Source organism: Zootoca vivipara, chromosome 15 (genome assembly GCF_965207765.1).
Source record: "Zootoca vivipara chromosome 15, rZooViv2.hap1.1, whole genome shotgun sequence".
Classification (NCBI taxonomy): Eukaryota; Metazoa; Chordata; class Lepidosauria; order Squamata; family Lacertidae; genus Zootoca; species Zootoca vivipara.
Genome location: NC_142598.1, coordinates 18,823,517 through 18,851,437, shown reverse-complemented (window position 1 = coordinate 18,851,437; position 27,921 = coordinate 18,823,517). Strand labels below are relative to the sequence as shown.

General features: G+C 37.6%; 1 protein-coding gene across 6 annotated transcripts in view; it reads right to left on the bottom strand.

The window, feature by feature from the left end:
- ZCCHC7 (zinc finger CCHC-type containing 7) overlaps positions 1-27,921 on the bottom strand; it is a 159,911-nt gene that overhangs the window by 61,663 nt on the left and 70,327 nt on the right. For all 6 annotated transcript variants that reach the window (XR_015947211.1, XR_009556836.2, XR_009556835.2 and 3 more), the window contains exons 3-6: positions 27,582-27,625; positions 24,703-24,825; positions 12,849-13,019; positions 6,365-6,400 (exon numbers count right to left, since the gene is read on the bottom strand). Coding sequence is in view for 3 of the 6 variants with exons in the window: in XM_088658496.1 (XP_088514622.1) it covers positions 6,365-6,400; positions 12,849-13,019; positions 24,703-24,825; positions 27,582-27,625 (374 nt within the window). In the remaining 3 variants the exon portion in view is untranslated. The remainder of the gene's footprint in view (positions 1-6,364; positions 6,401-12,848; positions 13,020-24,702; positions 24,826-27,581; positions 27,626-27,921) is intronic.

Genomic DNA, 27,921 nt, shown 5'->3' with positions numbered 1-27,921 from the left:
TAAACATATCATCTGCATTGAGAACCCCCTTTCACATAGCCTGCCTCTTACTAGTAAATATCAAAAATATGTAAGCTAGCATATGCTAGGTAATGCTTTTGTCACAGCATTTTGTAATACCCTGACCTTAAAAATATTTAGAAACATCAACAATTTTTTAACAACGCAACACTATATTATACACATATTCTGTGTATCATTTTAAAAAATAGGGTTGGGAGAGATAACCAACCAACCAACCAACTCATGCTCAGAGGAGAAGCACTGAAATCAATGAACAAGTATGACTCCCATTGGATATAATCCTCCACATTTGCACTTACATCACACTCATATTTCAAACCATATATATTGAAATCACTATGTAGTTAGAGAATATTTGAATCACAGAGGATACAATCCAACACATAGAACCATAGAATTGTAGAGCTGGAAGGGACCCTGAGAGTCATCTAGTCTGGCCCCCAGTAATTATTTAAATGGAAGTCATCCATTTCAGTGAGAATTAAGTATTGTTAAACTGCTCCAGAAAAAGCACCTTATAAGAAAAGTAACATCTTGCATTTCAGCAGGTTGGAAGCATGAACATCCCATATGGACCAAGTCTACCTATGTATGTTAGCTGAGAACTTCCACTGAATTTACTTCCAAGTATATATGCGCAGGATTGCAGACTTAATGCTTCTTTTGATAAGATTGCATATAGTTACTGCTGCTGTCTGTCATATGATAATAAAAAGTAATATATTTGATGTTTTGATATTTACTGGAAAAAAGAGTGGTTATGGATAAGAGGAGATTCTTAGTGCAGTGTTGCTTCATTTGTGCATGTTCACTATTTACACATGTGTGACAAGTTTTTCTAACAAAAACTAATAAAAAGCACCCTGGAACAAATCAAGACAAAATAAATTCAACTTAGTTTACTTATCATATGTTGAATTAATTTCTTTCTTGATTTCTCGATTTAACTGAAAAGCCACCGACATGTATACATTTTACGAATTAAACGGAAACTAGTAAAATGTAAGTATTGCCTTCCAGGAAATAAACAGCAAAATCATTTTAAAATGTCAACTAATGCAGCTTTTGTTATCTATAACTATCTATCACAACTGGATAAAGAGGTAGAATTTATTGTGAAACCAGGTTTTATTTTTAGCATAAATTATCTTTTTATCTGACAATTTTTTCTACCCCGAACTACAAATGACTCTTTCTTCACAAATTCACATACAAAGTGAGGATAACTAAAGTTTCAAATGAATTTTAATTAGTCAGAAAGACACATTTGGGCATGGGAAGCTTAGAATAAATATGATAAAGTCTCCAAATTATACATAGTATTATGACAAACATTCTTTAAAATAGATTATATGAATTGTAAATACTACAATTGGAAAGCTCTGAGATCTTATGAAGGCTATAATCTTACGCACATTTACTTCCAAGCACATCCAACCTAATTCTACAGGACTTACTCCTTAGTAAACATGACTAGGATTGGGCAACAGTATGGCAAAAGACTGTGCACGTTTTCAAAATATTGGGAAGAAATTAGATAAAAGCCATACAACTATTTTAAAGATTCTTTTAAATAAAGCAAACGAAGGAAACCCCAGGCTGTCCTTCTGTAAACATCACAATTAGCAGGCTTATAGGTTCAAGTGTCGTAGTTCAGACTAGGATAGGCATTGGTGCGATTATGAGGAACCAATCTCTGAGTAATTCAGCCAAAAAGCTAAATCATTGCTCTTCTGTAGAATGGGCCTTGTGGACGATAAAGTTTCTGACAATTTCTTTAAATCGAGGGAAATACACACACACACACACACACACACACACACACACAAAAGTTGTGCTTAATTTCAGTAGCTGCTTTGTGCAGCTCAGATTTAAAAGTAAGCATGCTTAGATTTTTATTTCAAAGAAAGGTAGGAGACCAAGCGGAATGTTAATGATCATATACAAAGAAATACAAGCACAAAATTTAAGCACCAAAGAGGTATTGTGTTTCATGTCTTTTCATACGAAAACAGCAATTCCTGGTTCACCTTTTTTAATGTAAGTGGATTAAAAGTAAGGTTAACAAACTGTCAAAAAGTGTGTTAAATGATAGTGTTTGGTGGTTAAAGTCTGATGGCTGTAAAACTCTGTTGGTGGCCATCTTGGGGTGAGGGGCTTTGATATAAATGAGAAAAGGCAGGCGATGGGGGAGGGGGGCTCACTGCATGCACAGAGCAAGGCAATGGGAGAGACTGTGATGCGAAGAAGAAGAAGAAGAAGAAGAAGAAGAAGAAGAAGAAGAAGAAGAAGAAGAAGAAGAAGAAGAAGAAGAAGAAGAAACCCAGCTCCACAGCAAAGAAATATATAGTGTGTGTGTGTATGTGTACACATATACATACTGTATACATATATATATACATATACATACAATCGCATTATACCCTGTTTCTCATATTTTAAGACATACCCATAAAATAAGCCATAGCAGGATTTTTAAGCATTCAAGGAATATAAGCCATACCCCGAAAATAAGACATAGTGATAGGCGCAGCAGCAATGCCGGCCGCGGCAGGAGGAGGAGGAAAAAAATAAGACATCCCTTGAAAATAAGTCATAGTGTGTTTTTTTGAGGAAAAAATGAATATAAGACGTGTCTTATAATATGAGAAACACGGTACACAATATGAAACACATTTTTCCAATTGCAATGTCCATAGTGATATATAGCACACTACAGGCTTAATAGATTTTAGGCCAGCACATATATACTTGTGCATGCACATTATTCTTAAGTATGATTTGCTACACAGTTATAACAGTTACACAGTTTCATTTTATGCCAGACATACTGTACCCGATATACATGAAGCCTCAAGTAAGTATATGTCGGCCCTGGTTTGTTCCAATGAAGACACCGTATATGTTTTGTTCAATTGTTTTCTACCCCATGCAGTATTATCCTGCATTTTTCACAGGCCATATACCAATTACATTGCAAGGAATCCATGTACATTATACATATTCCCAGATTTTTTTAACTTTATGGAGACAATATTAGCGAGCGGTTAATCTGCCCCATACATACACATACTTTTATCAATACAGATAGAGAGAGTCAAATAAAAGAAGCTGTTCTCTGGGTGGAAAACAGAAAATCAGAAAGCAAGTTATTTATTGATTGTTAATTGCAATGAATGATTTATTACTAGAAAGATATTACATTACAGTGCAAATAGCCCTACCATATTCTGAAAGATATGTTAAACATTATAGTTGGGATCCAAATCTTTTAATCTCCATCCTTCAGACAACAGCCTCCCATGCCCCCCCAAAAGCTGCCCAAAATCATCCAGAGCAGCATCCTATGAAGAGTTGCTACTGGAAGGAAAAATCTACCACCTCCAGTTTCCTCCCCGCCACTGACCCAGATCACTTTGGATCCCAGCTAGCTTTTAAAAAAAGCAAAAACATGCACCCATTACTAACAGTTATCATATACATTATTAGTTGGCATTGGGTACATTTCAGAAAACGTAATGGGGGCATTATTTCTCACCACCACCACCAATGTTAAAGCTTCATGGGGCCATCTTCTACATGCAAAATTGCAATTCTCTCACTCTTTCCAAGTCAATATATTTGGAGTCATGAAGGCTGGACAACAGAAGGAGCTTCAGGTTAGGTCTTATATTCCCAAGGAAAATGTGGCAAGGATACATTTGCAACTCAAAATGTAAAATATTAATATGAAGCTTTAACGGGGCATAATTCATGAACCTAGTACAGATAAAACAAGGAATTAGTTGTATACCAAACTATACACTTCAACTTCAGTTAAAGTGACTCTGAATTTGTGAACTCTTTGGTGCAGTATGTCAGCCACTCTAGGCTTAAGAGCATTTAAAACAACACCTTGATTTTCAAAAGAATAAAACAGCCACCTGCAAAAATTTACTTTCCAAGGAAAAGCTTTTTTAAAAAATGGAAAGAGAAATGACTATTTAATATGATTAGTTCCGTAGTACTTTTAATGCATAAACAGCTATGTTATAATTTTTTAAAGGAAATGAATTTGCCAACTTAAAGAAACCATTGCATGCAAAGCAACCAGTACACTTAGACTGCTATTACGAGAAAGCCCAACACTACTGAGATATTTAACAAGACATTTGTAGTAAACTAATTAAAACATTCCTTTAAATCTCTCACTCCCTTGTATAATCTCCTGCAATTTCTTCTTTCTGGTAGCACATTTGGATACAGAAAAGGTATGCATGACATTATGACACCAGCTTTTTCAAAGAGCTTTGCACAAGCGAAACCTAAGGACAACCCATAACCATCGGTTACACTATTTACACATCATTATCTGCACTAAAGATAGATGTGAGTGCAATAGTTTCAATGAGTCGATAGATGGCACCCCAATCTCTCAGTAAATTGGCAAAACGAATAAAATCACCAAGAGCCTCAGCAGTGACAAATATTGTTCTGTTGATCTGAACAAGTATTCACAATGATTAATTAGGGACACTTTGCTTATGCATGAAAAATTAACCACACATTTTATATAACCCTTTGACAAACATGCATAATAAGTGGGATTAAAAGATTACCTACATGGTATATATTTGTATGATATTCAAAATTTGTTCTGTTTCTGGAGATTCGATGTATACTTCACTTTCTGGTTTATTAAGAGACGTTAACAACTAGGCTCAACCAAACTTGTGAAAAGTGTGGAATAAACTGTTTAGTATTAGTATATGTATGTATCTAAACACAAATACAAATGACTACTGTACTTACTTGTCCATCTTTTTTGAGTAGCTACTACATTAAGCATTTCATTACTTTAGCTTTGTTACACTGTATACTACTGCTATCATATGGTTACTTGTGCTTTGTTTTTGTTATGTTCTCATATGATTTCTTTTACAGCAATATTGAAATAGAAACTTTAAAAAAAATGAAGACAGACTTTTTTAAAAAACAACAACAACCAGTTAGTTAACCATGAGATGAATTTTCTGTTGTAGCAATGAAGTATCATCAACATTGGATGTTCTGTAAATAATTTTTATCCCCAAATAAAATGTTCTGTAAAGGATTGCCCCAATTTAGGGGAATCTTGTACATAGTGCAGACATTACAAGGAAGTACAGGCATTAAGAAAGAAGTTACAAAATTTGTCTAAAATAATTGAATGGTTATAATTATTGCAAACTAGTTACTATGAATTTTTAAGTAAGAAAAATATTATTTCCTGTTGCCTTGATGAAAATCCCTTTTGAGAAACAGAATAGTACCCAGAAGTGGAACTAAAGAAAAAATATTTCGAAACATTGAAGTAATTTCTCCATGTTAAAAGCTCAATTTGAGTAAAGATACTTAATAAAAATTTCCTGAAACATAGTGAGTGAATGACTTCCACCATATAATGGTGTTTGAAGTTCACTGATAACTCAAAGAATATGTGTAAATAAAAAAAAGGAAACCTCAAATATTTACTTATTTTAAAAAGTATTTTAAACTGAGTAAACTGTTTCTAAGGAGAAACTGGGAAAGATTTATCATCCTAAAATGTCAAAAGAAACATACTGGAAAGCACATGTACCAACAGTATATATTTAAATGAAATAACCTAAGAAGGTAGATGTTTGCAAGCTTGAGGCTGTTGACCACTTAATGATCTGCTGAAAACAAGAGTAACCAACTTGAATCTCAGTATTTATATGGACTATGAAGTCAAATATAAACTTGCATAAAGTTTTGGAACACAAAACATTTAATCTTGTCGTAAATCAAGTGGACAGTCTGCATTTCCCTAGTTTCTGTCTGGGTTTAACAAGCTCAGTAGGAAGACTAAAGATGATTTGTTGTGCTTTGTAAGTAAAGGCTCCTAAACAAGGTTCAACTGATACGACTTATGACAGTTTCCCATTCTATCTATGTTGTAAAAATGTTGTAAAAATCATTTTCCTTGGACAATGTACAAACAGATGCTGGTACTTGGGAATGATCATGATCCTTGTAAACAGTACTGTTCTGTGCTTCCATGAGATATTATTATACTATTATGTACTACTGATGAAGTTATAGGTAGCAAAGTGACACAATGCCAACAGGAATGATTTCTGTTATATAAACAGTTTTCAAAGAAAACTGTTATATAAACTGTTTTCAAAGAAAGTTGGGGGAAGAAGCATAGTATATTCTTGAATTCTTCAGTGCAAAACCTCTTCAGATATTTATTATCTTCCTTCACAAGATTCTTGTCTATATTTTATGGTCAGCAGTTCACTGAAGAGTACATAGGCTGGGGGTAGAAGAAAATAAAAAAGGTGTTTCTACTTACTGTTAGGTGATACTGCCTCCATATTTCTGGGCAAGCCTGAAAAATAAAAATATTGATCAGCTGGGAGCATGAAACAAGGTGCTTTACAGCCTGTTGGTTTTGGCATAACACAGTATCCACTGGTGTCGGTCACAGGAAAATAAGAAGCTTAACTGAAAGGGTCTGCATTTCAGCTTCGAAAACCTGGCTAGACAGTTTAATTGAATTTTACACTGGTTTAACACACTCCCTGCCATTGTAAGAAAGCCAGTAACAGTTTTCTTTTTCCCTTTCTTTTGCTCAAGTTTAGAAGTTTTGAAGACAAGTTTGTAATGGTCCTAAAATGTAAATATATGCCAAACAGTGCTGTAACAGGGGTTTATCACTATTTAAGACTGGTACTATTATTTGGAAGTTACTTTATAATTTCATACAATAATTCAGAATTCTAAAACTATTTTTCTATGTTTGCATATACCTATAAACAAATCAGAATGTAATCCCTGCCTGTTAATCCTCAGCAATGCAAAATGACAAAATAAGGAACATAACAAAATGCTTTACTGCTTGTATTTTCACAAGAACTTTCATTGCCTTATTAGTTCTCTACTCATAAACCACAGTATTACACTGTGGTAATGAAATAACAAAGGTACCTATTAATAGCCTTTTTAAGCACTGTTCAACTAGAAGAAAGTATTTGTTTTTGTCTTAGTATACCTTTGTCTCAGTATACCTTAGTGACAGAAAGAGGTAAAGTGTTTAAATAGAAGCATAAGTTTTGTAATTTACATCATAAAGTACTATTAACTTAGCAATCACCAGTCTTTAATTTTCTTTATTATTAGAGCCTGTCATGAAAATAATATGCCAGCTTTCTCATTAGATTCATAAAATTTTCAAATTAGAAGTGAACAAAAATTTGCACTAGTTATTCTAGTTCCCAGAAATCTCACAGTCTGTATTTTAAGTAATCTTTGTTTTTCAGACTTCACATGTTGTAAGAGAAACTAGAGGTAACATTGAATGCAATTTTTGGCAAATTAATTACATATAATGTGCCCCTTTGGGATGCAGGACATATTATAACAACATTCCACATCATACCCTAAAATTGTCTCCTCATTTTACTAAAACTCCCATTAACTGACTAGTTAAGCGACGGTTCTCATTTTATTCTATGAAAAATACTGCCAGCTGCAAACACCAATGAAGTTCTTTATGCAACATTTCTGATGGCTTACCGCAGGGATAAAGTTTGTGTAGATTCTTACCACCACAGTATTACCAGAATATTGTGGCTGTAAAATTGTAGTCAGTAAGAACTGTCATGCAAGAATGAAATTTTGCTACTATATAATCTTTACCTATAGAGCTTACTAAAAATATTATTTGGCTCCAGAATAATAACTGTGTCACTCTGAACATCAACTATTATAGAATTTATTTGTTTTAATGAGGTATTCATGAAGACAGGACCAAATTTCACTCAAAACTGTGTGCTCATTTTTAGTCTGTGGGCAAAAATATATATAAATAAAATTTTTCCTGGTATGTATTATTTAAAATCAAATGGTGACTCAATGTTAAAACAAAACTACAATTGCAATTACATTCAGTGGTATCAACTTCCATGCAAGCATGTTTAGGATTGATGTTTGGGGATATTAGAAGTTCTTGAAAAAGGAAAGGACCCATTAAATATTGAGATGGCTGACTGATGCACAAAGTTTACAGCTAGTTTATATCTTTTCATTATCAATGAATGACAAAAAGCCTAATTAACAATTGCTACAGAATACTGGTTGCTCAAATGAAGCAGAATGGCTTGATATGGAAGAGAGCATCACTAAATTCAACAACAATTGAGCTTGTGATTTCTCTTATTTATAAGTATTTAACCACGAATTGCCTTCATTTAGAAAAAGAAAGAAAGAAAACCTCTGGTGGAATACAGCTACATTAGAAGAATATTGCATTTATTTCCTGGACCAGCAGTCAGACCATTCTAACATTTAGATGTACGAACATGAAATGCCAATTCTCCAAAGAGGCCACTCCACTTTTTACAACAAATTCACTTTTAAATCTTTTTAGTATGGCCAGCATAGCTTTATTCTTAACTTGTGCAAAATTGATGTGTGTCCCCTTTACCCCGCATACACTTATCCTATCAGTAACTAGGAGTGATGAGTATTCATAAAAAAATAAAACACAAATCAACCCACTTTGCCACACCAGATGAATCAAGAGTTTATATTGTTCCATTTGACCCATATTGAATTTTATCATGTGCTAATTATTGTTTTACGAGAACAACGGCTTAGTGCATCTGTTGTTTAATTCCCACTTCCCTATTCTCAAATGTGAACATCAAAGAAAATAAAACACTCAATCTTAAACAGCCCCTGACAGCAGACCAAGACTCAAGTGCTCAATAGACAAGGCCCTTGCCACCAGTTCTCATATTTCCACAACAATGAACAAACACAAAAACAGCACTAAGCGGCCTTTCCTCCTTTTCAGCTCCCCTTGGCCAGTTGTCTGCCTTGTAGTAGAGAGAACCCTTGAACACAACCCTGCTGGGAACACAACACAGGAGAAAGGATTAGCCTTACTAACATGCTAGCATTTGCAAAAGTGAAGGGGGGAAAAAACAACCCTCAACCAAGACTGTATTTGGTATATGAATAACCAAAATGTGTGAGCTGACAAGAGACCAGGACAGGCCTATGGCTCCCCGGGAGAAAATGTAGCTGTGATGAGTGACAGGGCTTTCAGGAAATATGTTCACAATCACAGACAGTGAAGGCCATGACCTAGATCGTTTAAGAGCTTGTCTTGTCAAATTATCAAAAGCTTCTTCCTCTCTGAATAAAGAGTGACATAAGTGAGTGTCAGAAAGCTGCAGGCTGACAAGCCAAGCATACAATAACAGAATGCACGTCACATACTTGCCGAACACCGCCACTGCTAGCGGCAAATCTTAATGAGAGTGCGGCTGGCCCAAGAGACTTGGGTCCCTGCTGGCACAACTACTCATCTCACAAAAATCCTTCAGCTCCAAGTCAGTTATGGCCTGACACGATGACTACAATTACTAAACACAACTTTTTAACAGAATTCTCTGGTGCTTTGTCAAAGCTGCTGCTAGGAGCTGCCCCATTGCAAGCCACTGCAGCAAACAAAAGATTTAATGGCACAAGTCATATTAATTAACTGTATGACAGTTAACAGAAAAGGATCTGATTAAACCTATCGATAAAAACATTTAGTGACTCTTTTATCAACAGCTCGCCCCACATGACCCTTCCTCAACTAACGTCCACTGAAAGAACCAGAAATTATAAAATATCCTTAGCAGTACTTAATTACCATACCATGCTATGAGCGCCCATATATGGAGGGACGCCTTGGGCATAATGAAACAGGCACCTGTTTCTCTTCCTCCCTCGTGGTGTTGTATGGGCACAACACACCAGGTCGTTATTGGAAATGGCATGTCCCCCTCATGTTACCACCCAACATTCTTCCCTCCACTCAAGTCAAGGAAGACGTTCATTCTTATATTTTGGACACACAGATCATCTTCAGGGTAAGCTTTATGAAACTATTTGGGAAAAGTGTGTCTAAAGCATTATTTAGAAACAGGTGTGAGGAAGAAATGAAAGGGCTTAGCCTATAATCTTCTAGAGAATTTCTGAAGCTAAGAGGGTTCAGACTTGTTTGATGCTTGGATGATAGTCCACTAGAAAGCCCATGTGTACTACTCTGAACTTTCGAAGAAAAGAGCAGAAGTAGTATTTCATATTTAAGGGCAGGAGGGTTAAAAGGAGTTCTAAATTTTCACAACAGAATTCTCAGTTCCTCCACATCAAATTCACTCTGCTAGCATTTGTGTTTTGGACTACAACAACCACATTCCTCCAAATCCATTACAACACACAGGAGCAGATGACAAAATAGTGATCAGAACAATTATCATGGGAATACACTGTGCTGAAAAGAAGAAAATAACAGAATGTCCACATTCTGGAGGGGAAAAACTAAATACACTGGATTAGATCCAAAGAACAAAGAGCAGAAGGAGAAAATGTATTGGTGCTGTGGCAGTAGAGAACCACATCAGACACTAGGAGACAGAGACAATAAGGAAGATGTAGGCTGTGGCAACTTAACCCTAGTGGACTGTTAAAAGGTGTGAATGAAGGGCTTGTGCCACTCTGCACAAGAGCCTAAACACATGGAAAAACTTATCTGTATTTAGGGTCACGTCTTCCCATTCAGTATCCTTCCATTAGGTTAGAACTACTGCGAGTAGAAGGGGCATTCTAATGCCTGAAGGGTACTTTTGGTTCCAAGCCATTGAATGAAAACAGTGTAATATTCAAAATGTACACTAAAACTAAACCCCAATAATATTAAATTACTACTTTTTATAAATGGTATCAATTTGAGGTTATTGATACCTCTATTCTAGTCTGGGAGGTGTTTCCAAAAAGTGCCAGATCAAAAGAGCCTGCTTGAGTCAGTGGTCCATTCTGTTCTCCTAGCGGCCAACCAGCTGCCTATGGGAAGCCCCCAAACAGGATCTGAGCACAACATTCTCCCCACTTGCAATTCCCAGCAACTGGCATTCAGAGGCATATTGCTTTCAACCATATGAGCCAACTCCTAGGGGCTGGGGTCCCTTCACCCCCCCCACCCAATAAAATATTTGAGGGGGCCAGGCCCCCAAAGTTAATGAGCACTGCCATGCAAATGGGGTGTGTGAACCGCGTCTTGTAATTATGTGGGGTGAGGCTTACCTCGGTCCCCCCAATATTTTATTCAAGTTGGCAGCCCTGCCTCCAGCATAGGAGGTAGAAATGAATGACAAAACTCCAAATACTTTAGTTATTTCAGTGCTGAAATAAATGGGACCTACTCCCAAATAAATATGGCAAGGAAGAGACATTGCACTATCCTAGAAAGCATGCACTTGCCAGAAAATTGTGTGTGTGTTAGTCTCCACACAGAGGATTTTTTGGGCTCTTCAGAAATGGAAATTCTGACCTAGACAATTTTAGATTCTTCCTCAGCATGTGAGCCTGATGTAGATTCCAATGTCCCAAGTGATGGACACCTCTATGCAAACACCATGCAGAAGTTTAAGATCATAACAGGGCAGGTGTCAAGAATGACAACCAACATTTTCAGATTTGCATGAATTTTGCCTGTATAGTTTAAAAGCTATGTTGCGCTCAGGTCTTGCTTGCGAACTTCCTGCAGATCCCTGGTTGGCTACTGTGAGAATAGAATGCTGGACAAGACCGTTGATCCAACAGGCTATTCTTTTGTTAAATAATTGCACAATAAACAGAAACTGCTTACAAAAATCATCTTGGAGCAATCAGAACTTCCCATATTTGTGGAAAAAAACAAGAGGCATCACACTTCCTACAACCAGACCTCCCACATTCTTGGGTATATCTAGCATATTTTAGACTACTCCTGCAGACGTCATCTCCATAGCATTGCTATTAATATACTAAGTAGGTTCTGGTGCAGATAACTTAGCTGAGAAAGCTAAAAGATTGGGTTCACACACAATATCGGCTCAGTTGTCCCCAGGACAATTTCTCCCCATTTGACTTAATTGTAGTTAAGAATACTTCAGCACTAAAATAAATGAACCTTGGTTATAAAATTTATATACAGGCTGTGCACAATCATGCACATATGTTAGTTCCGACATTCCATCACACTCTAGTGTGACTAAGTAACAGAACACAAGACAGAGAAGACAGGAGACTTTCTTTTTAATTGATTGGAACAAAAGGCTCAGGGAGCACTCCTCTGGTCCCCTTGCAATTCTGTTCTCAGTCTCACTATACTTAACTAGAACTCAAGCTAGTTAGGTACATGCAAGATCTTGTCATAATTAGACTTCATGCCTGTATCCATGGTGACCAAGTCCCCACTCCCAAGCCTGTACAACTAATTCAAAAATGGCAATTCTATCTTTAAAGTAATTTTAAAGATCTATATAATGATTTCAAAATGTATTGACATTCCAATGAACGTCAGCAATTTTCTTGAATTTTATGCCATTTATTTTTCAAACAAAACAAACAAGGAAAAACATCATTTCACATCCTGAAAAGTCAGGTACTGTTAAGGAAGTACCGTACAAAATTTGCTCAATGTTTCAAAGAAATGCTCAAATGCAATTAACACAGAAAGAATATAAGAGAAGAATACAGAACTTACCTGGCAACGCTGCCAGATTTCATTTTTACATTCTATTTTTATTACTTTATCATCAATCCAAACATTACAAAGATACAGAAAATATTAATTTTACATAGAAATCTGTGTGTGCACAGAAATACTGCCTACTAGACACAGTTCTATAAGTGGGAATTTAGGTGGTTGCCCCAACAAATTGTGACAAGCACAAGTGGTTCTGAAGAAAGAAACAGAGAAAGATATATGGGGTAGCTTTGGTTAACTGTGTACTCACGTCTGCATAATGGCCTCTCATATCACAGCGGTTACAATGTTTTTTCCAGTACGTTCTCTCAAGGCACTCTCTCGAGTAGTGTCCAGGCAAACAACAATTTAAACAAAATCGTGCAGGACAGTTGTTTTGTAGGTGACCTCTTTCAGAACACAGACAACAAGGTGGAATTTTCTGTGGGAGAAATACAAAGACAGAAAATTCAAATGTCTGAAACATCTGTAGAATTTAAATTAAGTGAAATGCACAAGGAAAGTATGGCAAAATCACACTGAAAGCTAGAACGAACCATTATCACTTTGCTTAAGGCTTCCTTCCTACATGATTTATTTAAATTTATATGACATCCTGTGCTAGGTGCCTGTGGTAGCTAACAGTAATATATAAACACAATATAGAAGGAAACAATCATTAAAAGCCATAAATAAAACCAAAAGCAGATAAACAACAAATAAATTTAAAATAGCAATAAATGAGAAATTATCAACCAAAACCCAAATTGTCTTAGTAGGCCAATATATCTATATCTATCCATCTCTGTGTGAATACTTTTGTCTGTCAATGGAAGCTCAATTCCCTGTGAATCAAGGTGCTGCCACCGAGAAGGCCCTTTCTCATATCCCTGCCAAACACACCCCGGAAGCTGGTGGAACATAGAAAACTGGTTTCTCTCGAACACATTAAGATTCAGACAGGCTCGACTTCCGGTTTCCTCGCGCCTCCTACGGACACGCTTTGCCGGAGCTCTGAAGAAGCTCCGTGAAGAAAGCGGCTGCCTGAAGGGGTTTTAGGGGGTAACGCAGAGGCTAAGCGACCCCGTGAATCCTGGGGTGACCAGGACGAAATTTGAGCCTGCAGCGCCGGTGGAAGAGAGACCTCCGAAGCCTACATCTCCGACGAGGTGAGACGACGGGGGGAACTCGCGGCACAAGGCTGAGAGCGACCCAAGGCGAGCAAGCCTTAAAACCCGAGGGGGCGAGGCGGGGGAACATCCACTAATACAACCCCAAAGCACCACTAGAAAAGTCATCAGAACTACCGAAAGAGAGGGGAACCGGGGGGAAAAAACGGACGCTGAGCGCGGTAGCGACCAGCCTACTAAGGATAAAGAACTTTTTCCCCACTAAAAGAAACGGACGCCAGTGATTAACTCAAGGGGAAAAGAAGGGAAAATACAAGGGAAGCCCTTTCAATGTTACAAAACTGCCAACACGGGATTTCTTACGAGGCAAACGTTAGCTAAAAAAGGGAGAAAAGAACAAGAGAGACTGCGCTGTGTTTACAATAAAGACAGAGACTCTGTTGAAAGGAGAGCTGAGCGGTTAAGAGAGCCAGCTTCAAGGAGTAAAAAGCAACGCTAATCAAGAGATTTAAACTTTAAACTCCAATACAAAGTTAAAATAAATAGCAAATACCTTGGGACATTATTAATGAGTGAAGGCAAGAAAATGGAGTAGCGTTCGCTGGGACTGGGCTGGGCCAATTAAAGAACAGGAAGAAGAACACAAGGGACTGTGTGGTGGTGGAGAGAAAGACTGACGTCAGGGGGGGAAACAGCGACACCAAGAGGAGAGAAATCCAAAGACAAGAAATAACAGACTGAGTGGGAAATTAAGGTCAAAAGACTGAAGGAAGACTAAAGCCAGCGAATTGACCTTGTTTAAAGGGAGAGACCTGTTGCTCTATACTGAGAACTTGGAATAACACTACTATCCTATTAAATATCAGGAATACTTGCTCATTTGGGACAAGAAGAACGTGGGGGGGAATATTAGTATTATTGAGGGGATAGCAACAATTAATAGTAAATATTCAATATTTGGCTTAGAAATTTGGAAAGGGGGGATATATTAAAGTTAGCTAAAAGGAATTGGAAGAGTTGTATAAAAGGTTAAAACTTGCACATGTGGAAATCTGCAAATCGGAAAAAAGGGGCATTTTAAAATCAGCTAAAAGAGGAATTTATAGATCTGCCAAATCGGCTAAAAGGGGAATTCATAAAATTGTATAAAAAGATGAGACTCTTTAAATAATCAGCTGTATATTTGATTGTATAATCTATTGAGAAAAGAAGGGAGGTGGACCAAGATAGATATTGTAAATTAAGAAAGGGTCACCTGGAGGAATTCGATATTTTTGTTAACTTTTGAAGGCAAAAAAAGTGAAGGGGCTGAATCGAGAACAGTGATTTGTGAATTGAGAACAGTGACCTGTGCAAGTGGGAATTGAGAACAGTGATTTGTGAATTGTGGGTCAGTCGGAACGCAACTCATCTATTATGACCCATAACAAAAAACAAAATTTGGGATTACATAATAACCAGACAAGAAGAAATTCAGGACAGGATCAAGAAATGGATTTGAGAGATCTGATTCTGAGCTTGAGGGGGGATATAGGAGAAATGAGGAAAGAATTTTCAGAAATGAAAAGTGATCTGAATGAGAAAGTGAAAAGCCTGGAGGAAAAATTTGATAAAATGGGGACTAAAACAGAAGATAATGCCAAATCAATTTTAGAATTAGAGTCCCAAATGAAGGAAGTAATAGAAGAAAATAAAGAAATGAAAAAAGAGGTAGAGGATCTAAAAATTAAGGTACAGCAACTAGAGGAAGCGTCCAAGAAATCAACTAAAGATTATAGAGAGCACAAAAAAGATAGCGAAAAACTAAGAAAGGACAATGAGGAGTTCAAAATTAAGCAAGAGGCAACATGGGATGCATTGTCAATCTTGCAGATGCAGAGCAAAGAGAGGATTCTCAGATTGAGAGGAATACCAGAAAAACAGGGAGAGGACATAGAAAAATTAATAATACCACCACTGGCAAGCTGGATAGGAATAAGTGAAGAGGAACTGGTAAACAATACAGAGAGCATATTCAGGGTCAACTCTAAGAAGGCAAAAGCTAATAAGTGGCCTGGAGATTGTTTAATCACAGTAACATCAAACAAAATTAAAAATGTTATGCTCAGAAATAGAAGGAGGAACCCACTGAAAATAGATGGAGAGGAAATAATAATATTAAAGGAAATCCCACCACGCATACTTAAAAAGAGGGAAAAATACCACTCCCTGGCAAAGGCCCTGACTGCAAAAGGAATATACTATAAATGGGAAATTCCGGAAGGAATTACCTTTACCTTCAAAGGGATAAGAAAAAGAGTGGAAACAGTAGAAGATGCAGAAAGATTCCTGAGAACATATAAAAATGATTTTGTGGGCGACAGACAAATAGTAGAAAGGGAGCCCAGCCCTAAAACTTCAAGAAAGAAACTCACAGAGCAGGAGAGAAGTGAAGAAAGTGATTAGAGGCAAGAAGCGAAGAAAGAACTCAGAACAAAGAAATTGAAGAGCCAAAGAAAGAAACCCAGTAGTTCATGTTTTAATTTTGGTTAAATAAAGATGATTTTAAAAATACTGACGTGGAATGTGAACGGCTTAAATGACAAAAAGAAACGGAATAAAATAGAACATATACTTTGTAAACAAAAAAACGACATCGTGTGTCTGCAGGAAACACACGTAAATAAAGAACACAAAAGAGTGTTGATTAATGCCAAATTAGGAGACGAATTCATTGCAGCAGACCAAACAAAAAAAAGAGGAGTGGTGATGTATGTAAAACCAACATTGGATCCCAAATTAATATACTCAGATGCAAATGGAAGAATAGTGATAGTTAAAATAACACATCAGGGGGAGGAGATAGTAATAATGGGATTGTACGCACCAAATGAGAAAAAAACAGCCTTTTATAAAAAAATAGAAGCAAAACTGATGGAATATATAGGAAAAAAATTGATAGTTCTGGGAGATTTCAACGGGGTGGTAAACCCGCAAATAGACAGATCAGGGAAAACAAAAAGTCAGGGGAAGATACCAGTAGTTTTCACGAACTTAGTAGATAATCTGGATCTAATAGACTGTTGGAGATATAAACATAGAGAGGAGAGGGACTACACCTTCTTCTCAGACGCAAAAAAAACAGCCAGTAGAATTGATGCTATTTGGATAACTAAAGATTTGATAACAAGAATTGAAGAAGCATCGATACTCCCTAAAACAATCTCTGATCATAATCCAGTTATGTTAAAATTGAAACCAAAATGGGTCTCTGGAATGAGGAGATGGAAATTAGATGAATCACTGCTAAATAATGGAAAAATAGTAGAGGAAGCAAAAAAAGAATTAGAAAGATATCTGGAAATAAACAGAGAGGGGTATGACAACATAAACATGATTTGGGACGCGGGAAAGGCAGTCATGCGGGGCTTTTTCATCAAACAAAGTATAGAGGAAAGGAAGGAAAAAAATAGAGAGAAGGAAAGGATTTTGGAGGAAATTAGGAAAAAAGAAAAGGAGATATTAAAGAAACCGAATCCAGAAAGTATTAGGAAAGAAATAACGCTCCTACAAAAAGAATATGAGAGGAAAATAGAACAGGAAATTGAAAAAAAGATAAGATGGTTTAGACAAAATAAATTTGAATTTGCAAATAAGCCCGGAAAATACCTTGCGTGGCAGCTGAAAAAGAGAGAATTGGGAAAACAAATAAATAGAATAAGAGTGGGAGAGAAAACAATAGATGACCCCTTCTTAATAACTAAAAAGTTCATGAAATTCTACGAAAACCTATACAAACCGGAGGTAGGAAAAGAAGAACAGATAGGGAAATATCTACAACAACATAAAATACCTGACATAAGAGAGGAGAAATTACAAAAATTAAATAACCCAATATCGGAAACTGAAATAATGAGAGCAATACAGAAATTAAAAACAGGCAAATCACCGGGTCCCGATGGTCTACCATCGGAATATTACAAAAAACTGGCAGAAATATTGACAACGCCGCTCAAGGAGATTATGAATAAAATTTTAGAAAGTGGCACAATGCCTGACTCTTGGTCAGAGGCGTATATTACTCTTATCCCCAAGCAAGGAGGAGATTTGGAACAGATGTCAAACTTCAGACCAATCTCGCTCCTAAACTGCGATTACAAAATTTTCGCAAACATACTTGCCAATAGATTAAAGGAAGCCTTACAGGAGGTCATACACCCAGATCAAGCAGGGTTCCTTCCAGGAAGATCAATAACAGACAACACAAGAAACATCGTGGACATAATAGAATTTCTGGAAGTTAACAACGAAAGAGAAGCAGCATTGTTACTCCTGGATGCAGAAAAGGCATTCGATAATGTCTCGTGGCAGTACATAAAGAAACAACTAGAAATAATGAACATTGGGGAAAAGTTTAGAAAGGGAATAGGAGCCATATATAGCAAACAATCAGCGAGATTACTGGTTAATGGTAATGTGACAGAGAAAATTAAAATAGGTAAAGGAACAAGGCAGGGCTGTCCAGTATCACCCTTACTCTTTATTCTAGCGCTAGAGCCCCTTCTACAGGAAATTAGAAGTAAAGAAACTATATTAGGAATAAAAGTCGGGGAAAGGGTGTATAAGTTAAAAGCATTTGCCGACGACCTGATCGTAACAACTCAGGACCCCCAACAGAGTATACCAGCGGTGATGGAAACAGTTGTAAATTTTGGGAAACTAATGGGAATGAAAATAAATCTTCAAAAAACAAAAATGATAACCAAAAACTTAAGACAGGAAGAGAAAAAGAAACTACAGGAAAAAACAGGACTAGAAATAACAAATAAAGGAAAATATCTAGGAATTTGGATATCAAATAATAATTTAAATCTATATGAAAACAACTATAACCGAACATGGAAGGATATAAAAAGAAATATGGAAATGTGGAACAAACTGCACCTATCACTATGGGGGAGAATATCGGCAGTTAAGATGAACATCTTGCCAAAGATGATGTTCTTATTTCAAGCCATCCCAATATTAGGAGGATCTAAATGCTTTAAAGAGTGGAAAAGGGAGATAGCAAGATTTGTGTGGAATGGCAAGAAGCCTAGAATAAAGCACCAACTTCTGATTGACAAGAAAACAAGAGGAGGATTTGCCTTGCCTGATCTAGAACTCTATCACGCAGCAGCAGGATTAATCTGGTTGGGAGAATGGATTAAATTAGAAAGAACGGATATTTTAGATCTTGAAGGCCACGACACGAGGTTCGGATGGCACTCCTATTTAATATATGGGAAAATCAAAGCACACAGGGGGTTTTTAAATCATATAGTAAGGAAATCTTTGTTTAATATTTGGACCAAATACAAAGGAATATTAGAACCAAAAATTCCACTCTGGACATCACCGCTAGAAGCAGTAGCGGTGAAAAGAAGAAATATGAGAAATGATTGGCTAACATATAGAGATGTATTAGAAATCAAAGAAGGAAAATTAGTGTTGAAAGAACATGAGGAAATCAAAAAACATCTAACGGATTGGTTTCAATACTTTCAATTAAATCAAAAATTTAAAACAGATATAAAGGAAGGATTGGCAACTGAAACGTCAAAATTTGAAACAAATTTAATCAGGATTAAAAAGAAGAATATTTCCTTGATATATGATTACCTCCTGGAGTGGGAAACAAAGGAGGAGCAGACTAAAGCTGTGATGATTAAGTGGGCCCAGGACATCGGCCACAACATACAAATGGATCAATGGGAGAAAATGTGGGCTGATAATATGAAATTCACAGCATGCTATAGTCTGCAGGAGAATAATATGAAAGTATTCTATAGGTGGCACTATACCCCCAAAAAACTTGCAAAAATGTATGGAGGACCAAGTCCCCAATGCTGGCGTTGTAAAAAAGAAATTGGAACATATTACCACATGTGGTGGACCTGCCAGGAAATTAAAAGATATTGGAATAATATATACGAAGAAATCAAAAAACTATTTAAACAGTCAATAAAAAAAAGGCCGGAACTATTCTTATTAAACATACTACCACCAGAAACTCCAAAAGAAACAAAATCCTTACTGCTGTATGCAATGACTGCGGCCAGGGTATTAGTGGCAAGAAAGTGGAAGAGTGAGACCTTACCCACTATATTGGAGTGGCAAACACTTATGCTAGAATATGTACAACTGGCTAAACTCACTGACTCAGTAAGAGAATCATCAACACAAAAAGTATCCAAAGAGTGGAAGGTCTACAAAAAATACTTAAAAATGTATTATCCTAATAATTCCATATTGGCAGATATAGATTAACGTTTGTAATATAAAAATGAGATTAAGGGAAAATTGAGAAGAAAGGAAGAAAGTTATAACGAAGACCCGTAGAAAACAAAGAATTTGGAAGTGTAATATTGGAAGGACGGGAAGTTTCTAAGAAGAAAGAAATAGGACTTAACACAAAGATAATATACAGTTCACATTGTGAAGAATTTATTTTGTATTTTGAATTATGTATTTAGTTCTTCTGTATTTATTTATTTTTCTTTTGTATGAGATACGACGAGGAGGAAACTATCGTTGTATTTATATCATGCATATGTTCTACTCTGTATTATTTTAAACAATAAAGTCTTTAAAAAAAAAAAAAGATTCAGACAGGCTCATATATGAGAAAATTATATTTTATATAACCCAGTCCCATTTAGGGCTTTTAAAGGTCACAACCAGCACTTTGAATTGTGCACCAAAATGTACCAGTAGCCAGTGAAACTCTTTGGGGGGGGGGATTCTCACAATAACTGTCCCTGTCAAAAACTTGGTTGCAGCATTCTACGGTACCAATGCTTCACCCAATTTTCCAGCTTAAATGTTCAGGGCACACTGCCCGCACAAGGTTGCTTATAAAACTCTAAAGCACCTGAAAATAAAATCAAGACATACATGCAGTATATACCTTCAACCATTAAAGTTGTTGTTGTTGTTGTTGTTTGAAATGCAGCACAATACAGCCAAATGCAGACAGAAATAAGATCAGCAGCAGTGATGTGACTCTGAATATCTTCCTGGGAAGGGTGTTTCAAATGTTGGGGCCACCACTTAGAAAGCCCTGTCTATAGTACCTGCTTGGGCAGGCTGACAAAGGCTAATCTATGTTTTAGCAAATGATTTTTAAAAGCTGGTTTTGAATTTTGGTGTTTTTCTTATGACTTATAAGGCGATGAACCAGAGCGGCACGTGTTGCATCTTCAGTCTCTCAAAAGAAATGAAAAATGTTGTGTGCCATTAACACCAGCCAAGGTATCAAAGCCTTTTTCAAATGAGCCTGGCATTTACTGAAGTCATCAAGCCAGGACTTGCTCAATATCTGCCCACCTTCAGAGGTTAGGCAGCTAGGTACCAGAGAATGATGTTTTATGTGATAGCACTCTGACTACGGAATAGCAGCCACTCAAAAAACAATCCCTTTTTTTCATTTTTACACCACATTAAAATAGTTTCAGTCTGAAAGGGCTTGGGGGTAATTCTTTTTTTTATGTTTGTTAGCTTTTTATTTCTTTAATCAGAATTATATCTATTAGTCACCTTGTAATAAATGCAATACATGCATGCATATTTTATACAGTGGTACCTCGCAAGGCGAAATTAATTCGTTCCACGAGTTGTTTCGAGTTGCGATGATTTCATCTTGCGAAGTGCGGTTTCCCATAGGAATGCATTGAAATTTAATTAATGCGTTCCTATGGGCAAAAAAAAGTGCAAAAAAAGGCGCCGACTCACCCGCCATGGCCGCTCCAGAGGTTTTTAAGGCTCTGGGGAGGGGGAAGCAGGAGGAGGGCCAGGGAGAGGCTCCCTCCCTCCTTCCCCAGCGGTCGTTCACGCCCAACCAGACGGCCGCTCACGCCCAGCCGCTTGCGCCCAACCAGGCAGCCAGTGGGACTGGACAGGACGGGGGCGGATGGAGCACTTCGGCAGCCCGCGCTCTGCTCAATGACGGCCGCTCTCCCGTTCACACGCCTCTGCGCAGCCATGCCGTCCTACTCAGTGACGGTGGCGATGGGCAGCCAGTGGTTCACGGGCACCGACGAGTAAGTGAGGGGCGCGGGCAGGATGACAAGTGGAAACTTCTGCCTGCTCCCTCCCTCCTTCCCCAGCAGCCGTTCACACTCCGTTCGCACTCCCAACCAGATGGCCGCTCTCCTGTTCGCGCGCCTGTCCTGTTTCATCTTGCGAAGCACAGCCATAGGAAACTTCGTCTTACGAGTCTCCAAAAAACTTGCAAAACGCTTTCGTCTTGCGAGTTTTTCTTTGTGCGAGGCGTTCGTCTAGCGAGGTATCACTGTATAAACAAATGTTTCCCTAGCATTTTCAGAAAGTTTTCACAGAACTTCAAGCACCTGTTACATGTTCATTGCCTAGAAAGTGAAGCAAATATCATGAACACCAAGCAGCCGATAACTTTCCAGAGAAGCTCCTCCCTGCTGTTGCTCTTGATAGGAGTTCAGAAGAAAGACCACCAGTTCTGGTATTTCCATGTGTGAACAACAGTTAACCAAGGAGGAAATAAACAGTGCCTTCTCAGCAGATTTATACTCCAGTAGTTATTCTCATTTCCAGGGCCTCTGGTTAATGGGTTAGTTACCCTCTTACCCATGCCCATACTGGTTTTCCTGGCGGCTGGTATTTTAAAAATCTTTTTTCTCCCTTCATTCCTACTTCTCTGGTGCCTACACACTACAGTGCAATGATCTCTGTGCCAGCTCTCTATATGATGTGATTGTCTTAATGTTTGATAGACAGGTTTTCAACACACAAAGTACAACCTGTAACTTTCCCTAAAATTTTTGCCCCCTTTTAACAAAATACACAAATTTTAACCACATTGTTTGTACTTCAAATATTTTAGCAACCATTCTCCACAGACCTGGATCATCATGAAAACACACATGCACACACGCGCACAAACACACACACACTGCAACAAATAAAATACAAAGACTATAAAGAAATCTAAAACTAGCTTACAAATTGATGAAGATTTATCTAATTTATGGTGAATCCACCAGTCTTTTGAGACCTGTCCTCAGTCACTCACTCTCTCTAATTCCAGGTTAATTGTTGCATTATTTCGGTGGAATCTGTGGGGCTGCTCCAGAAGATAATGTAGGAATCAGGTTTTGATTGAAACAGGTAGAGCAGATGACATCACACCAGTCATTTACCAATTGGCCAACAATTTGTTTCTGGGTTCAATTCAAGGTGCCGATTTTGACCGTTAAATCCCTAAACAGCTTGAACCAGAAAATAATTGATTCCCCCTTATGCGAGCCTGCTCAAGCATCTGGTTCCACTTCAGAGGTCATTCTCTGGAGCCCCCCACGATTGGAGGTGTGGCAGGTGGATATTAGAGATAAGGCCTTTGCAGCTGTGGTACCCCAAATATGAAACTTACCCATAAGAGAGGTGTGCCTGGCCTCATTGCTGCTCATCAAAAAGCAAGCAGCAAATGGTTTTATTTCAGCAGGATTTTCAGAGACTCTGCATTTAGCAATGATGTTTGCTGCTGGTTAAAAATGACTGCTGATAATTATTTTTTTAAAAAATTACAGTTTTTATGGTGGTCTTAATGATTGTAAGATACATTGATTATTTTAATAGAAAGGTCAGGTAAAAATACTACAAATAAATAAATAAAACACTGGAAAGCTGATTGCATAAAGCTTCCAGTTCAGTGTTTGCTGAGCTGAAACTGACCAGACAATCAGCACTGTCTTCAGCCAAAGGTGGACAAAGATTTTAAAGATTTCCTTCCGGTGACTTCACTTTCTAATTCAGCCAACATGGAACTTCTCTAATGGGGAATGGGCCACGGGAACACACTGTTCTCATGGTGAAGCTTCATCCATCTTTGTGTTCAAATTGATGATCCATTTAATGCAAACGAGAGCAAATATATGTACTAAAAGATTAACTGTTGAAACATTCTAAATTATCACAGTTCATTGTCCCATCACATACATATGGCATTATCCAATCAATTGTGAGCTCCATACCTGTATGCAGAAAGAAGATCTGCCTCCCTCCCCTACCCCTAGTGTAGATGTCCATACAGACAGCACAAGGGGCAATGGGAAGCCTATGAGGATTTTCTGTAAGTTGCCTGTGCAGAGCCAGCATGGTAGGTGGATATGGGAAACATGCACCAATGTGGCAGGAGGGAGAAACCAATTAACAGCGAGCATATGGGAATCCTCTCCATGGGGAGCATGCCCATAATTTACTGCTAAAATCAGAGGCAGGGAGACACTGTCCTTGAACTACCTACCGTATTTCCTCTGCCCGCCCCCACCGCCAAGGGAATTCCTCTCACATAAGTGCACCGTGCCTTTTGAACACACACACACACACACACACACACACACACCGTATAGGGTGCAAACTTCCAAAGTGTCCACAACTGTTGATCCCTGGGACAAAACTCTTCTCAACTAAACAAATCCCTTCCAGTAGCACCTTAGAGACCAACTAAGTTTGTCATTGATATGAGCACTTCTTCAGATACAGTGGTGCCTCAACTTACGAATTTAATCCGTTCCAAAGGACCTTCGTAGGTCGAAAAATTTGTAAGTCGAAAAACGCCATTGGAAACGTGATTTCCCATAGGAATGCATTGGAAACGGAAAAATTCGTAAGTCGAAGCAACCCTGTCTAAAAATTCGTAAGTCGAAAAATCCCTATCTAAAACCGCCGTAGTTTCCTTTCGGATGTCGAGACATTCGTAAGCACGTGGCCATTATCCCCATTCGTAAGTTGAAAAATTCGGCTGTCGAGTTGTTCGTAAGTCGAGGTACCACTGTATAGTCAACTGTCATGCGTGGAGGGGGAAACGATCATCTCCTCCTACGCCCTCTCAATATGTCCCTTCAGAACAATTATTTCTTACCAGAGCTTTAAAAGTCTGAAAGCTGTCAACCGACAGAATAAATTGCTCTCTTCATAGACAAATCAGAAAACTGTATTTACCTTTGGGGTAGGACAATTTTTTGATAAGTGACCTCGTTTATCACAATTTCTGCAAGTGACATTTTTGTCTGGCATGTAGTATCTGTTGTTGTGCCGCACTGTAACATAGTTGCCAATCCGTGCCTAAAGAAATGAAAAGAAAATTCATTAGAAGTTTGCAGCTCATTGCCTTGCCATTCTAGACTTTTGTAGCTATTAAGGCTAGTAGGTTGAGTCAAAAATTCAGCTCTGTATTTGTATACTTGTTTAAACAAAAGTCATCTAAATCCCTGGTAAGCCTTTTACCCATTGGTAACTGTATAAGCTCCCTTCAAAAGAAAGAAAGAAAGAAAGAAAGAAAGAAAGAAAGAAAGAAAGAAAGAAAGAAAGGGGAAAAACATTTTTAGAAGTTGGTATGTCTCTTTTTCCCGTAGTTAAGCCAACCTTTGTCAGCATTAGTTCACAATAAAGAATTCTGCAAAATGCATCAAAAATAATTGCAAAAACAACTTGCTATGAATAAATTCATGGGATATATAATCTCTTGAAGCACTTTTATTCTATGGGTGAATGGGTAGATAAAAAAGCAATGAGAAAACAGATGAAACAGCAAAAACAAAAACTTTGACCTCACACATATTCTATAAATTCTTAGGTATGTGAATATGAAAAAGAGAAAATGAAATTTTAAGCTTTTTGGGGGGGGAGGAGAACTTGGAATCAAGAGACTCTCAAAGCCTTCTCTTTCTTAATATTGCTGTTTTTCTTAGACCATCTGCAAAATGATTTTGCAGTGAGACACGGTCATTTCCTTATTTATTTGGCTGAATACAGTGTAGTCAATGGCAGTAATGGGCACCTACTGTCTTTCTAATACTGAAGACTACAGTTGATAGTGACCATGTTATTCAATTAGAGGAGCACATACTGCGCCAGCTATTTGTGGATAAAGCTAAAGGTCAAGTAAACGTGTGCACAGATGTAAAAGGCAGCTGCTGCGAGAGCTGATATGCAAGTGTAATAAGAAATCTAAGCACAAGAACTGTAGAATATCAATAACAAGGAAGTATAATAGAGAGCAATCTTTGGAAAAGCAGTTGTTTGGGATAAAATTGCATAATTCTACTTTGACAGTTTTCTTTTCATAAAATCCTATTTTGCCACAATTTTTCTGGCTTTGGAATACTTAGCATTTTGCAGCGGTGACCAAGCCAAAAATGGTAACTAGGCACACAAGTAAAATATTTTCAATGATATTCAGTCTAGTTTTCCTTTCTTTTCCTTTTGTATCTGCATATTTGATGTTCCTTGTATTTTGTCTTCATTTTAAAAATTAAGAAAGTATCTTTTTAAAAAAATGATAAAAACTGATGCAAACATCCAATTGTTCACTGCCTCAACAATACATTAGTGAGTAATCTTTGGGTTCAGTCAGTTCAAAATCTATAGATTATATGACCATGGCCAAAACACTTTTCTATATATTCACTAACTACTTTCAAGAATCAGGTTCTTCAGAGCCAAATTTGTAAGGTATGTGGCAGAAAAACAGAAGCAATGATTAGAAAATTTGGGTTCTACAGCTAGTTCCAGAACAATTAAAAGTCAAATTTGAGAAAGCAAACTTGAAATTACATGTTAATTAGTTTTATCTAACCCTTTGACGCTGTAGCAAAAAAAGCTAATGCTATTCCAGGTTGCATCAATAGAAGTATGGTGTCAAGGGAATCAAGGGAAAGAATAGTCCTTCTCTATTCTGCCTTGATTTGACCACACCTGGAATACTGTGTCCAGTTTTGGGCACCACAGTTGAAGAAGGATATTGACAAATCAGAATGTGTACAGAGAAGGGCAACCAGGATGATCAAGAGTCTGGAAATCAAGCCTTTCAGGAATGGTTGCATATGTTTGTATATGTTTAGCTTCGAGATGCGAAGACTGAGAGGAGATAGGATAGCCATCTTCAAATATCTAAAGGGCTATCACATGTAAAATGGAGTTTGCTTGCTCCTTCTCTGGAGGATAGGACCTGAACCAATGCCTTCAAGTTACAAGAAATATGATTCTGACTAAACAACAGAAAGAACTTTCTGACATTAAACAGGTCTTCAACAGTAGGATCGACTCCCTCGGAAGGTAGTAGACTCAGCTTTCTTGGAGGGTTTTAAGCAGAGGTTGGATGGCCATCTGTCATGTACAATCTAGCTGCAATTTCTGCATTGCGGGGGTTGCACTAGATGACCCTCAGGGTCCCTTTTGACTCTACAATTCTATGATTCTAAAAATAACATCTAAACGGAAGGGCTTATTCATACTGCAAACTTCTTCTAAAACAATTGTATACTTCACTGCACTGAGTGGTCTTCCTGAAATTCGGAAGGCAGTTTGTAACATCAAATTTGCTCAGCTCATAATGCTTAAGCCATAATCCAGCCCACAAATTCTTCTCCAGCTCAGATCATAATTCAAGTTGGATCCTGTCTTGGTTTCCATCCACTACCCTCTTTCTGGTGACATCAAACATGATTAGAGATGACCTTTGAAAGGCCTCCCTCTCTGGTGTTAGGATCCCTTGGAAATGCTATTTCCCAAGGACATCACAGTTGCAGCCAGGAATAAGTGGGAGGATGGTTAGTGTTCTGGGACTCTCAGGGAAGGGGAGGTATTTTAAGCTCCCAATGACATCTTCAACTTTCAGAGAAAAGCAAAAAGGTTTTTTTGGAGGGAGGGGTTGACAAAATTGGCTGCACCCTGCATTTGTAAAAGCCACACATCTACACACATTAGACTATTTTAATATGTCTTATACAGAGGGATTTAGAGAGGCACCCACACCCACACAGAGTTTGTTGATCAGTCACAAGAACAGCCAAAGATAATGCAACATTTTATCAATTTACCTCTAAGTCTTTATCACTGATGTTCCAGTCTGCTCCACCTTCTCCTGAAAAAGATATTTTAAAAACCATTAATGTTGATTTTCAAAACTATGTCTAATTTATCATTTAAAAGTTGCAAATCTTATTTTTAAAAAGCTGAAAAAAATGAACTTCGGTAGTGACACGCCCAAACTTGTAGTTTATACTTTTACCCACCTTGGTGCTTGATCATATCAGGATCAGGATCAGGATATGCAACAATCTCACGTGTAAATAAAGGTGTGAAAATCGCAGTTTTTTTCCAATATGAGCAATATGAGCATGTGTGTTTTCTAAGGAACCCTGGGGCTCCTTGGAAGCT